The 15,693-nt window shown below is 40.1% G+C and overlaps 1 protein-coding gene across 6 annotated transcripts in view; it reads left to right on the top strand.

The window, feature by feature from the left end:
- dab2ipb (DAB2 interacting protein b) overlaps positions 1-15,693 on the top strand; it is a 93,333-nt gene that overhangs the window by 15,341 nt on the left and 62,299 nt on the right. For 3 of the 6 annotated variants that reach the window (XM_033990159.2, XM_033990154.2, XM_033990156.2), the window contains exon 2: positions 14,146-14,270. In XM_033990159.2, the coding sequence (XP_033846050.1) occupies positions 14,146-14,270 (125 nt within the window). Of the gene's footprint in view, positions 1-6,025; positions 6,349-14,145; positions 14,271-15,693 lie in introns of those variants that run through there. The other 3 variants (XM_033990151.2, XM_033990155.2, XM_033990152.2) reach the window with 3 other exon arrangements.

The following is a 15,693-nucleotide window of genomic DNA, read 5'->3' as shown; positions in this document are numbered from 1 at the left end:
ATCATTTTGGTCTTAAAACGTTCACATTAAGCTGCTCTACATCATCCTGCTGTTTTTATTTCGATATTGTCTCCGTAACTCAAGATATGAACATAAAAGCAGGATAGCACGTCTAGACTTTTATTCGTTTTAGCCATAAAAATCATGTTAAAGGAAGTATCAGCATCTACTTTTGTCCTTTTTCCACACAACTACCTCAATTTTACATATCCATCCGTATTTTTCCTTAACTGACGGCACCTGCGCTCTGATTGGTCATCTTTGAGTGACAACGTAAGCGCATTACCGTAATGACACTAACATATTTAAATAGCTCCATGCCTCTGCTTTGAGACGCCGTTTCAATTGACATGATCGCACAATCGGTTGCGGAGTTATGGTTACGGAAAGTCCGCAACCGCGAGTCTTATCGGCGACGACAGCATCCGCCACGATAGGGTTAATAAGAGATAAATCAGCCGCCTTCTTTCCCCCGAGGTCACCCCCGCTATCGTTAACAACAGGTTTGATTGACGGCGTGGCTAAACTTGCTAAACCAGTAGTTCGGGCAGAAAGGGGCGTTACATTTAACAGCTTTGCTCCTGATTGGCTCTTTGGTTGCTATGATACTCGCAGTCGGAATTCCAAACATGGAGATTGGGTCCAAATTCACGCGTGTAGCTGCTTCATTTGACTAGATCTTACATTTATTTACACAGTTTATGGGTGACACACATTTATTTATAACACGGAGATACTATAAAATGAGCTGAACTTTTATAGTTAAGTTGCTTTTTCATAATTCGTCCATAGATTTCTAAAAAAGAGTCCTGTAGACACGGGAGAGAGACCCATATCGCTCCAAATCCCCAAACTACCTCAGGTTTTACTCTGTTGACGATATGATTCACCTCCATTTACATATTCTGCCTATTGTTCATCAACAATAGAGTCAGTGTGAGTAAGAGGCCAGTAGACACCACCGTGGGCACTGGACAAATTCTTTACATTCCATCCTAAACAACATGAGTCTTTCTGAATTTCATTGACTCAGATTTCTCCTGACAAGAGCTGCACAGTATGTCACGAAAATATCCATATCGTAATACTGGCTGCTGCAAAAAAAGTTAAGAAACTGCATTGTTTTTTTATTTAAAATGAATAAACTAACAGATTTTTTCCCTTATTAAGTCCAACATGAGACTTGGGTGGGTCTTGGTTTTGTATTTAAGTTTTATTTTGCCCCAGTTTGAGAAGTTAATGAAGACATGTGTATCTTTTGTTTTAAATTAACTGATGTTATTGTGCCAAAAAGTATATTATAATAGTGCTATAATGCCGTTACGAATCCCATGTTTTATTCTCATATTGTGCAGACCCTTTCATTTGTGTGAACCTGAGCTAAAATAACCTTTGCAAATGTTCAAATTCTAACTTTTTCCTCAAATAAATACGCACAGTTCAACAATAAAGGCTAAACAGAGCAAATAAAATGCGTATAACCTAACAAAACAGTGTAGAACTTGTAGTACTTTTAGTTTGAGTCTTTTAAAAAGCTGCAGTAAACTCGTTGGAATGAGCAGGAGGGTAATTGAGGCGCTACAGTCTCACTTGTGTAATGACATGTTTTGTTACCTATAAAACTGGCCACTTGGCTCTTTCCATCCTCTACGCTTTTACAGCTTTCTCTGTCCAAGTCGTCTGAGAAGAAAAAACTGTAAAAATGCATTTCTCTTTCGTCTGTCTGTAACATTTCCACTACTTCTGTAAAGTCATCGTTCACCTCCAGTTAATGAAAAGAGCGCGGACATTATTGTGCTTCTATAAACTGTAACGGACTGTTTAAGATTGTTGCTCTTTTCCTCTGATCAGCAATAGATAAACGATATTATAAAAGAGAATGGATTCAGCAAAACAACATGCTAACTTTGTGAAAAACATGATGAATTCTATTTCCTTTCTGAGCCAGACTGTGATGAGTCCAAGTAATAAGAAGCTTGTTGATTTTAGCTGTTATTAGTTGGGACAGAAGTAGAATGTCTCTGTCAACACAGTCTGCATTCAGAAACGTTATTTTAGTTCATTCTCTCCACTTCAAACATGGACAGTTTCCTAATCTTCCAGATACAATGACGCACCTGTTCAAGGGTTTAGCTTAAGGTCTTTCTCCTGACAGACACGTAGAAGATGAACCAAAGATGGCGTCGCGTTGTTTTCGATCACCTGTGCTCATTGACGCACTTTGATGGTATAAAAGTTTATATTGTAAAACTATAGAAGAATCCCTACAAAACGGACACGGACAGTTTGATTTACCAAAAATATATTGTGCTCTATGGAAGGATTCTTTCTGAGCTGCAGTACCTGGAGCGACCACTAGTCTATCTCGCTTGGGGACAGATGGGGGACTGTCTTGTGCAGTTCTTATTATAGATCCATAGACAGACCCTTTAGCAGTGCATGGTCAAACGCAAATACAGTTTATGAAGAGTGAAAATAAAAGAGATGGCGACAGGAATTGGAGACACATAAAAGATGCCACCTCGCCTCTTGCAGATCTGATTCAGTGAAATGTTCCCCAGCGATCATTTGAACTTTCTACAAGATTTTGCTTTTCTCTCCCTGAGGCCTGAGTTTAGATTCAGGCTTTATGTGTTTGTATTGACAAGTTTTAGTGAACAAAAATGTGCTTACTCACTCTTGGGACTCCTCGCTGAGTGCTTCAAAGCTTCTCTGACATACTGTACTGCATTGTAAATCCACGCTCAGTCTGCGGTGGCCCTTGTGACTCTCTGAAGTTCAAATCAATGTCTGTTTGTCATGTTTGGAAACATGTCCAAAGCCCCTTTTTATGTTCCCATCCCTTCATTAGTAGCCCCCGCTCCCCTCTTTCCTCTCTCTAGCTCCCCCTCTCTCCTCTTATTTGTGCGTTCTCTTGGTTCGTGTGATCTGCCCTGTGTTGGCTGCGGGTTTGTGTCCATCAGTGTCGCACAGATCTCCTCTGTTCGCGCTCAGTGGCTCAGTCTTGTGTAATGAGTTCGGCTTTGGACAGGACATTCTGCAGCGTGGCCTTTAGTCTGGGGCCAACAGGGAGTGGGAGGACTGAATACAAGAGAAGAAAGGCGAGCATGAGAGGGAGATACCACGCGGTCACTATAGCAGCAGCACAGGGAGCTCCAAGCTGTACTTTGTGTTTACTGACTTACAATGTGCCATGTATTTGCAAAATCACACCCCTGTTAAAAGAATATCTCAATATGCCACGATTAATGTGACTTCCTTACATCAGTGGCACTACAGATACTGATTTATTACTGAAAACATGTTGTAGGTAGCCTGTATAGTTATTATCCTCCACATTTATCTTCCTCATCTGCTGTAATTACCTTCTTTGGACTCTCAAGCCTCTAAATACAACCTTGAGTGCAACTAAAATAACTTCTTGCTTTCCATCTCTGATAGTATGCGCTATAATGGTTTCAAGGCCCGAGACGAGGCTATAAATAAAGATAAGTTTATATAGTCTGCTTTTGTTTAGTTATAGGTCTGGTTGTTTTATTTTTTGTTTTGTTGTACCTTTTCCAATCCACTTTATTTATATAGCGCATTTTATAACCTGAACGCGTCCAAAGTGCTGCACAAAACATCATAAACCAGTGCTCATCTTCTCCCACTGCATTCTCTTTAAGATAATTGCTCATATTTAGTTCTCCGGCTTTTTCCCCAGGCGTTTTCAACCAGATTTAGACTCTTTGGACCCTTTAGTTGTGATAAAAATTTTGCCTAGGGCTGTCAAGATTCATTGTTAATTATAAATGTTACTATGTGCCATTTCTACTCCAAAAACAAGCATTAATTAAAATCAGTTTCACCACTTGTGACTAGTGACAGATATTATAGTGAGTGTTAGCGCTGCGACTCATGCTGGCTTTTCACATTTTTGTTTTAAAGGAAAATGTAATATTAAAGCTTAAATATCGGGTACAGAGTTAGTGTGCCTTTATTTAAATATTTGTCATGATGTAATTTGTTTCTATGAACCATCAGTAATAGTTATTTTTGCAGCTAAAGAGTAATGATGGAGTTTGACCACCAGGGGTCAGCATTTTAACATGCTACGCTCTGTCTCCTCCAGAGGCTTAGAATTGCTGCATTGCATTCAACCCACAAGATTAATGTATTTAATGTGTGATTTTACTTCTTAGCTGTAACTTTCTCTTTTCAAAGATTATTTTTTTCAGAGTGTCCAGTCTCTCAGGTGAGTTTCTCAGTTGGCCCTGTGGTAAGAGCCACAGGGCCACTCTGTGAGATTCAATAGCAGCAGATAAAGACACTGGCACTGGCTGTTCATATAAATCAATATGTTTCTCTTTTTGTTTGTGGCTCAAGAAATTAGTCCCATTTTCTTCTCCACTGGAGATGTTCGGGGCATGTGGGGCTCTCAGATAAACTCATTTCGCATAGTTTCAACTTTTTTTGAGCTTAATTATATTTCTATGGGTGTTTTGGAGTGTTCAAGTGCACAAACTTTTTTGGCTGTAAATTGTTTCTTACAAATTTTTACAGTTGTCACTGACCTTTCATTGCTCGTAAGATTCTTTTTAACTGTGTAAAATAAAGACCAGTTTCACTTCCTGTCTGTGTTTTAAAGAGTGTGGAGTCCAACCTCAGCACATGAGCTCTCCAGGAGCCCCTCTTTGCTCTGGTCTGCGTGTCTATAGGCTCCATGGCTCCTAACAAGAATCCATTGTAGCAGTGCGCTCCCACTGTGCCCATTATGTGCTCTGCTCAGACTTTTAAAGAGCCTCACACGTGCCACTGTTACTTACAAGAAGCACGTTATTAGGCTCATTAATGTGTATTTATGAGACGCTGCCTCACAGTAGAAGCTCTCAGATGTCGACTCACTGTTTGCACATATATGTGTGTGTTTGTGTGTGTAACACGTGTGTGTTTGTGTTGCTGTGCTGTGTCTGACTCACTTTGGATGATGTTTACCTAATGGCATTCTATATGGAACAAACAAACAAGGCTACTGGCAAATGTGGAAGGTTTGTTATTGTAAAATGGCTGCATTTTAAATGTATTTGTTTTTGCACCGTTCAACCCTCCGTCTCATGAAAGCGACTCATTAGCTGTGCTGTCTAACTGACCATAGTTGGTCAGTTTCTGCTTTTTCTGCTATAGGCTCTCGTTACTTCCTTGTCTATTTTTTCCATCAGCCACGCAAAATACATGCAAATCATTAGTCATTCATTTATTCAGTGATCAGGTCAGTGATAAGACCCATCTGTTACCACAGTGTTCATGTTGCTTGTGTAGTGGCTGTGATGGAGGTGTCCTGCCCAAATTATTATAACTCCAAAAATGTTCCAGAGCCACAGTTGTTGTGAGGAATGTATACTTTTGTGCATGTCACTCATTTCTGTGTGCATGCTTCCAGCTGCTTCCCTTCCTAAAGAGCCTGCTCTGATTGGCTGTTTGAAACTATAGACATGTGTCTGTGATTGGTCACTCTCTGTCATTCCCAGCCTTTTCTCTGTGAAGCTAATGAGAGGATTTTGAATGTAAAACACGGAGCATGTTGTGGATGTGGCTGCAGTGGCAGAGGGTGGTGACCTGGTGTACTCCTTGTTTACTGTCATAGGCACGGCTTTATCTGAGGTCTGTAACAGATTAGTGAGGGTAACAAGGCCACAAAGACATGCTGTAACCTGACACTGCTTGTTAACTCCATTCCGCTCAGGTCAAAGCCAGTTCCTGTTTTATAAGTGGCCAAAACCTCTGCTCCCTTCTTTCAAACCTCATATTCCCTCTTTTGTCTGTTGCCACACAAAAGAAAGTAGCTTTGAGCAGACACAATGGTGATCAGACCTGCCCAGTGATAATGAGTGTGTGTGAGACATTCTTTCACAGAAACAGGAACGGTTTTCCTGCCATTCAGGAAACACACTTCCAGCTCTCTGGACTTGTGCATGTGGGATCCTGCTGTGGGAAACTCTGAAGGGGAGTGTCCTGGGGCGGAGCCACACATCACTTTGAGCCTCAGCTCTCAAGTTGTTGGAGGTTTGATTGTTGTTTCTCACAGTAAGAGAAGTATCAGAGGACGTCATGTTGATTGCCACATGAGGACACAGCAGTACTGAAGAAGGACTTCTTTGTGAGGCTGCAGTCCTGATGAGAACAGGCTCTGGACTTGATTCACTCTTAGACTGGACAGGGCTGTAGTGCTGTAGACTGGGACCATGGCTGGAGTCACCAGGAAGGGCTCGGGGAGACCCTCGTACTACTACAGATTCCTGGGCAAGTCTCGACTGCAGCGTCAGCGCAGCAGGTCCCGCAGTCGCACCAGGCCGGCGGCCAACAGGGGTAATCAATGCTACTACCAAGTTTACCAAGCTAACATTTGATCCACACAGACTTTGCTCTCCTGTCTTCTCTCTTTTGAACAAGTCAGATCCTGTCACTCTTTTAGACTTGGTCCTGTTTTTGTCATTGGTTATTTAATTTTCACAGGAGAAAAATTAAGAAAACAAACCTTGAAGAGACAGGTACCTCACAAGAGTATAGTCCGTCTTCTGTGTGTTTGTGAGAATAACTGTATTTTTAGACTGGGTGTCTTCTCATATCTGCAGGTTCTTAGAGGTGTTAACATGTTGGTGTAACTATTCACAAGTTGCTGTAACTTTCCACTTTGTGCTTCTGTGGATTGGAGACTGTAGCTCAGTGTCAAACTGTCAGGACCCTCTAACTTTAGGCACTTAGTTTGAACATAAAGTCAGAAGTACCTCCATTAGTTAGCTTTGTGCAGGATAAGTACTATGTATGTGAGTGTGTGTCCTGGAGCACTGTGTGTGCTTCATTGCTTTGATGATATTAGGGGACTGTAGACGATGCTGCAGGCACCGTGTGAACTGCAGAGAAGAAGCTGCCCTTGGGCCTGACTTATGGCATGTGAATTAAGAGAGCATTTCTCATCTGCTGCCTTCTGAACTGCTAAAACCTGCTGAGAAAATCAAACATTGAATCTCATGTTTATAAATTGTGTAGTATGTGCCATGTAAACTTTTAGCTGTAGGTGGCTCACTGCCAGAGTAGGTCTGGTGCCAATTCTCATAGAACATGTGCAGACTTGGTCTTCTGAGCTGATAAAAGAACTTTGAAGTGTCTTTTTCATATCTTTCACTTGTCAGCCACACACAGCCTGTGCTGTAGTACAAAGACACATGCGATAGGCCCTGATGTCTGTGGTTAACACACAACACCCACAAGTGGAAGCTGAGGCCACGTCCACATGGAGGAGATTGGCATTATAGAGTCTGATTTACTTTGTTCTAGCTGATAAAATGATTTCATTGCTTGTTCTCACTGTGATGTAGGTTATTTGGAAACAACTAAACCTCCTCTTTGGTTGCAGTTAAAGACAGCCAGACCTTTCATTATCAGTGCACATAAAACAAATAGAGTACAGAACATGGCACTGCTGACGTATTACATCACACATGAAGATGAACTCTTTGTATTAGCTTGTGCTTGTATGTCTATCTTGGCCAGGACCTTCAGTGTACAGACTGTCCTGAGGGCTATTGAGCTCATATGTTACTGTTTTCTTTGTGTGTGTGTGTGTGCCATTATCTGTTGATGGAAAATGTTCTATCACTTTGGTTCAGTCCCACATCACAAAGGATCTGTTTCCCTTCTGGAAGACTGAAGGGAAGAGACAGCACACCACTGTCCAATCAGACTTTTGCAGTGTTAGCTATTTTTTTTAAGCCTTGGCACATTAAAAAAAATCACTTGAAATTGCAACATGCGCCTATGTTTTTAAAGCCTCTGAAACATTTAACTTCATTTTGGTCGTTGAGTTTGTCGTATTATGTGAACAGTACGCAGTCTACACGCATAACTCAGATATACAAACAGTGATTATTCATAAACAGTGAGACAGCACAGTGACTGGCCTTTGATCCGTCCCCAGTGAGCTCTTTGTGGATGCACTCACCTACATTTTCATTGTCAGATTTGCAGGACGTCGGCACCAACAGCAGCTGGCAGATACAAAGGAGACAGGTCTATTGTGTTTGTTTACACTATTATCTAAGACATTCATGTTGAAACTTTTGGAGCATATACTTCAATTCCTGTTCAGTCTTTTCATCCAAACAGTAATCTTCCCGACCTCAAGACTGTCCTTTGCTGGAGTTATAAAGACTTCAACTGACTCTGAGCATAGTTTTGTGTGTATAGTGCAGCCCTAAAATGTATTATGTATGTGCAATAGTGGAAAAACTCATTAGCTCACTTGTTTGACTGAATAACATGAGCATTTTTTGAGCCACATAATCCATAGATGTTTTAACCTTATTTACTCTTCTGTCATATTGAAAAAGGACCTTACTATGACAGCTCTCCAAGCGAAAATCTAAGGCATCCAGATCTGAACGCCGCTAACAAGCGACTCAGAGCAACAAGCCATCGAAGTTAACAAGCCTTAAAAAGAGATAGTGCTGGCAGCTGGCGCCACAGTGTTTGAACTACTTGATAACAACTCAATAATGCATTACCCTCGACACTTGGTGAGCGCGTTAGCTTAGTCTCAATGGGTCATTACAAGGATTTCTCATCTGCAGCGCTGCGTCATACCAACTTTTTGTCAGAGTGTTTGCGATGTAGCCAGTGTACGGTGAGAGTATGTAAGCGCTGAAACCAGGCCAAAAGGAACAAAAAGGATTAAAAACATGACGGGAACTGCAGACCCCTCATCGTGAGTCAGTTTCCGGTGTTACAGAAAAGCAAATGGTTCTGGAGATTCTGTTCTGTTCTGTTTTGTTGGTGTGATGTAGTTAAGGCTGCGGGGTAATACTGTTTACAACGCACATGTTAAGCGAAGACTACTTTTTATGAGCTGTTAGCAGTTTACGATTGATTCTCGCACGTTTGAATAACCCTGTATTGACGTGTGTTCGAGGCTTCAGTGGAAAAGAAAACTCAAATCGTCACCTAGCACCTATCTCCACCCACAGAACTGTACTCTCTGGGTCTGGGTCACACCGGAAAGAAACGTTGCATCGACATTTTTCAAAAGTAAAAACACCTTAAGCGGAAAAACTGCTGCTTGCTACTGTGCGATGCCAGTTTGAAGAGATAGTGCAGCAGTATTCAACAGTGTGAAGGTGTTTTTGACTTCTCAGAATTACAGTTAACAATGGATGAAACTTAAAGTGATGATTTAATTTGCTACGGAACAGAATAACGTAATATGTCTGTAAACTGGCATACATTTGACCCATCCATTAATACGTCCAACAACCCCAAAAACAGGATATGAAAAAGGCAGCGTAGTATAAAAAATAAACGAAGAAGCGTATTTACCGATGACTCCTCTCTGATCTGCGTCTCACCAATTTCATCCTTGTTAACTATGACGAAATTCTTGTGAGAACCAAAGAGTCCAAAAACAGGTGCAGCCTAATTCCCTTAATCCCAAAATATGCTCTCAGATGAAATTTTTGTCATTACGAGATAATTCCCATGATTACTGCAGACTCCCAGCATGCATTGCACATAAAAATTACTTATGTAGTGAAAGTATAGTATCGGGAAAGTGCTGAGAACTAGGCCTTTTCCTTAGTTTTACACAATCGCGGTGACTTTTTGTATGTTTTTGTGGCATTTTAACATTTGATTTGCGTAGTGTATAGAAAGTGGCTTATTTACCCTTTGCGTGTCTTTGTGTTTTCCATTTATTCGCTCCTGTTTTATGGATATACCTTGTTTAGGAAATTAAAGCAGATGTATTTTACACGTGCCGAAAGTCTGGAACGTTTCTTCTTGGAGTGTGGCCGGAGCAGCACCTGTTTTATCCACTATCGTCGTTGTAGAAGTCGAGAGCCCGGCCATGTGCTCCAGCTCCAGTGTTGACATACGCATGTGTACACAAGAATACACCGTATACTGTACCATGCGTGGGAAAAGCATGCGTCGGTTTGATTACATCACTTAGAGATCCATTTAAGGATTGGCTTTATTGACAAAAATTAATATATATATAGATATTTTTGGCTGATTACGTACTGTATGTGCTTGTAAAACTCTGTAAAGTGGCTGAATAATTAAACAAAGTTGCAGGATTTCACTATAGCCTTCAAAGATTACATGATTACAAGTTTATTTCATTTACCATTTGAATTACCTTTTTAAATAGTCATATTACAATACTCTCAACATTGTTTTGCATTTCTCCAAGACAACATTTGTGATATATTTTGCTATTTTCCCGCCTCTAATACTGTTAATGTCTTGGTCTGTAGTTTTATTGTAGTTACGGGACGATACTGAAATCTGGTGTCACGATTATCATGCTCAAAATTATTGCGATTAACGATTATTTCATGATAATTGCTGTTGCTGACAGTTTAAAAATGTCCTGGATATGAATAATTACTATTTTAATATGTTACTAAGTGAAAACAACAGTGATCTAGAGGAGATTATCAGGGAGAAGTAGGTTTTAAATCGTACTTTTTTCATAGTTTGTCTGAGGCTGCGACTTATACTCAGATGCGACGTCTATGTGAAATTATTCAAATATATAATTTCACATCTGATAACCGCACGAGGGCACTTTAGGCTTGTGTGCCAGTATCTACCACACGATGCGACGATTCATCTACTTCCGGAACAGGTGGAGTTCTTCAGAAGCGACACCGACAATGAAAAATTCAAAGGATTTAGTGATTTGGAGTGACATCGAGAGTAAATGTTGATACGTTTTCTTCTTCCCACTCTTTATTGAGCTTATATAAGGATTATTTGTGAAATGTGCTGTAAGTTTACCCGATACATGTGCTCAAAATAAAAACAAAACAAAAAAAAAAAAACTACCAGACACTGATTCAGTTCTGTCTGTACTTCATGCAGCTGAATAAATATACATGTGTTACGTTAGCGTGCTGTACTGCTATTCAGCCTGTTGTTCTCTGTTTTACTTCCCTTTAAAGGTAAAATGTTTGTTCTTGGTCTCGGATTTTGTACAAGAAGTTTCCCCAAAAAATGCGACTTCTAGTCCAGTGCGACTTACATTTATTATGCGTTTTTTGGCTGGTGCGACATATACTCCAGAGCGACGTAAAGTCCAGAAAACACGGTATATAAAAATTACCACGAACGATTACTGTATCGTCAACCCTTTTCATCACGATAAACGGTGTTATTGTTTATCGTGGTGCGTTTTGAGTTTTGTTTACTCCGTGTAGATGGATGCTGATGGAGAGAAGGGAAAGTCGGACAGGGGCAGGTGGACAGAAACCATCACACTGACAGCCTGCCATTTGTGCTCTACATTTCAACGCTCCGCAGAGAGTGTGTGTGTGTGTGTGTGTATGCAGCGTGTGTGTGTGTGTGTGTGTGTTTGGCTGCTGTCATAACATCACTATTTACTATTCTCTTCTGAGACCACTTTTCTCAAATAGGGCTGCAGATGACGGAGAGATGCACTGTAATATTAACAGGATTCAGTCTTAGAAAAGATGTTGATTTATTTATTAGAAGATTGACACAACGAGCTTCTTCACTCATTTCTAGCGCCGTCAGTGCTTCGTATTCCTCGCCAATCTTTTGTATAAATGTTTGAAATATTGTAAAAGGAGCTCAACACTGACCGTCCGTGTCAAGGTTGCACAAGTGGCTTTCTCACTCATTTTCCAATAAAATAAATCGTAATTTTAAACAAATCTTAAGTTTGAAAGGTTGCAGGGAGCTAATCGTGGTAACTTATGACCACAAAACCGATAATTTTAGTTAAAATTTGTTTCTGAAGCTTTTCAATGGACATTATGGCTTTAAATTACTAATATTTTAGAAAAGTATGAGAAAAATGAATGGAAATTTACATCTATAACCACGAGCGGTTTTGGGAGTGGGCAGAACTGTCGACGTCCATACTGATTTTGTATAGAATTATTATGAATTGCAGATAAAATTTATGGTGATTTTATTGCTGTAGCTTCAAGAAGAACATGTGTATAACGCTCTGAACTTCTGCCACGTCAAAACTGTGATAAGGTCATGCAATCAAAGCTCCAGTTTTGTGTGGGGGGTGTAATTTCTAGACTTTTTTGGACCGTTTCCTCTACTTTTCAGTGACTCTTGATTTCCATGTGCAAAATATTTAACAATAATTGAGTGTTTTTCAGGTTTGCTGAGTTTCATTGTGGGTTGTTGGCAGCTGTGAGCGGAAGCTAAAGCAAAGTGGGCTAGAATACCGTGTGCGGAGAACTCGTCTGGCTTCGAAACAATAAGGAAACATGCAGGCTGACCTATAACGCCAAATGTTAATGGGAGGAAGGAAAGTAGAAGCACAGATAGATGGACAAATATGTGGATGTCCGTGGCTGCCCCGTGGTATTGTCCGAGGAGACTTTGGGTGGTCAGTGTTTTTGATGTTAGCAAAAACTTGATTTATTCCTTTCCGCAACACGAAACCTTATCTGTGTTAACCAGGTCCATCGAGTCCATAGGTGCACATAGACCACCGCTGACCCGCGTTAAGTCCATGCTCCGGGCGCTCTCTGACCACTAATAAGAAGCCGGGGGGACAACAGCCTGTTTAAGTGATAGTTTTTTAGCACAGCAGGCACAGTTTGAGGATTTGAATGGCTAAAAAAGATTGAAAAATCACAACACTGACATGATTTTGTGAATTATATGCCTGTTACTTTTTATATTTTTGTGTGGCGCAGTAACAAATAACACAATTGGCAGTTTTAAATACCTGTAAGCTTTGAATAAAACACAGTGCAGTTTAAATTTAACAATATAAATTGACACCGGGTACAATACAATTCGAGATTTGTTGCATTGAAGTAAAAATACAGGTGCCGTGTTCCACAAAACACACATAAAAAACAAAATATATTGTAGTTTTATTGATGCACTGCTGTAGTTTGAATTGTATTGCCTTTAGTTATAAGCTAAGGAGAGTTTTTACAGTATATTTTGTCAATTTGTTATACATAAACTAAACTAAACTCTCTGTAATAGGCCTATGTGTTCACTGTCAGGTTGGTCATTATAAATAAAGGGTTTGCATGAATGAACATAAGCGTCACAGTAAACTCGGATTAACTACTCCTGTTTGGGTTTAGATTTTGACTTTTTTTTTTTACTGAAAGCCGCAGTCGCTAATGTCATACACAATGTTCACACTTTGTCGTTTCTGGTTAGAGTCGATCCTTTTGATGATTTCCCTTTTTAATAGCGGCAAAGTTTCCATTGAAAAGGAGCAGTGGGCTAAAACTGACTCATTACATGTGCTTATTATTTGTATGTGAGCCAGGGGTACACAAAAGCAACGTGTGAAAAATAGAGTCTAATGAGCATCTATGTGCGGCGAGGAGAAATTCATTACCTTCGAAATGTATTTAATGAATTTAGCGGGATTAAAGTGCTGTTGTCATGGCAGCAGGTATTTCAGTGCAGCTTAAAACATCCTTTTAGGACTTTGAAGTTGATTAGGTTGATTTGTCGCTCATAATTTAACAAAAGATGTGTCAATCTAAGTTTCACAGGTATTTTCTTCATTTATAACACGGGGAGTTGGGCATGTTGTTGGACCTACTTTACACAGTTTCTTTACATTTTAGGTGCTGTTGTTGTATGTACTATTATTATTATTATTAGTTTTTTGGAGCTTTGGTACTCTTCAAGGTTACTCCGGTCCGTGTGAGCACATCCACGGCGCAGAGGTGCTATCTTACATCTGCGGTGTCTTGCGTACACAGCATCACTCACATTCCACCGACATGCCGGGATCTGCATCCTCCACACGAGTTTCTGCTGTACCTTCTGTACTCTACACGTTCTCATGTTCATGGGATAGACCTGTTACACACAAGGAAACAAGATAACAAAATGGTAAAAAGATTCAAAACGAAAGAAAGTGCTAGTATATAGTAGCTACCAATGGTTTCATAATAGAAATTTTTGTTATTAAGTTAAAATATTGCTATGACGTTTGATACTACACTGAAAAAAACAAAACAGACAAAGGTTTTCACGTTGTCCTCCAGCATTTTTCAATTTATCTGAAACCATGTTAGTCCTGGGATTAAACTTGAATAGGTTACATAATGTAGTTTTAAAAGTGCTTTGCTTTGTGTTCCCCAGAGTCCCCTCCGGAGAGGACGGGACGCAGACGCAGCATGCCCGGCAGCTCGTCAGACAAGGCCACGCCCCCCGCCATGGAGCCGCCGTCCACCGCCGCCACGCCGTTCAGAGTCACCGTGAGTACTGTGAGTTCCTCTGCGCAGTTACTTTGACTTTAAACACTTATAGATCCGCGCTGACCGGGCTGCCGCTGCTGCTCTCCAGATGGATTCGTGCCAATACAAAACTCATTTACTGAGCTGGAGCGCAGCCTTTGTTTGGCATCTTCACCGCGGTTTACATTGAGCACCCACGCTTGTTTTTTCTGCAAATAGTTAACTAGGTGAACAAGCAGACAGAATCTCTACGTGGAGATAAGCCCCCTCCGCTGTCTCCTGAATACATTCCCACTCTTCACATTGTCCCACTTGCTCTTTTGTCATCTGCACATATTCTGAGCTCATCTGTCATCTGCCATGTTTAATTCAATAGATAAACAAGTAGCAAATGAGCCTCAAATTATCGGATCATTCATTCACGGCCTTTTTTTTGCAGTGCTTGTGCTAGATAAAACTAATAAAATGCAGTGGTAAGTGACAATCTCATGGTTCACAATAGACAGATCAAATAAATCAGTCAGTTTCATGTATTTTATCAACAAATACAAAGTGATCTAATGTCATGTGAGTGTCGTGAAACCTGTGGGTCCAGTAGTGAACAGAATACAAAACAGTACAGTCATCAAATAGTTAGATGAAAACCTTTGAAGTCTTCTTAAATTACTAACTAACTATGAGTCGATACGTTACCGTTCTGTGGGTGTGTATAACGTCTATAATGCGGTTTGTAATGAAAAATCTGTGGACACAAATTACACGGTAGACTCTCAGAAATAAATCACTATGCTGGACTAAAGTATGTTCTTCTTTTTGCTTTCTGGGACAGGCAGAGCGCAGCATTAAAGTCACGTGAGAGCCTTATTACAATGCATCAGCTTCACAGTGTGACCAAAGACGCAGCTCCTGTGCTTGCCCCTAGATGGCATTTTTTGACACATTGCCCCCATGTGCTTACTTCAGGTTAATGCAATTTCTACTATTGTAAAACCTGTAACAGTAGAGCATTTTCTGAAATAGTTTTTTGCAGTGGTTTTCAACAGTACAGCTGGATTACCCACATTTACGTGGATTTAGAAGTGTTTTAGTCGCGTTTTATACTGGGTATACCTTCGATCTGGTTAAATCATGACTTTTTTTCAAGACACGATGCAGATTAGTTAAATAAAAGTTGAAAAAAGATGAACAGAACAGATACTTTTGGGTAGAAATATTGCTAATGCTTAATTCATTCAAAATAATATCATGATTAATTGTATTTTATAGGCTTATTGTGTTAAAGTGTTATCAGACATAACACTTAAACTACTAAAAAGACAACTCCAAAGTCCCAAAGTTTGATCTAAAAAGAGTTTTGTCCTTCAGAGACTGTGTGCCCTTTTAAATGACACGTTGTTTTCTAGGATTCTAAATAGCGGAAAAAACAATCTTCGCTGTCACATTTTATTTTCTT

The sequence above is a fragment of the Periophthalmus magnuspinnatus genome, chromosome 23 (genome assembly GCF_009829125.3).
Source record: "Periophthalmus magnuspinnatus isolate fPerMag1 chromosome 23, fPerMag1.2.pri, whole genome shotgun sequence".
NCBI classification, from domain to species: Eukaryota; Metazoa; Chordata; class Actinopteri; order Gobiiformes; family Gobiidae; genus Periophthalmus; species Periophthalmus magnuspinnatus.
Note: the sequence above shows the minus strand (reverse complement) of the source record. Positions and strands in the feature narration are given on the sequence as shown.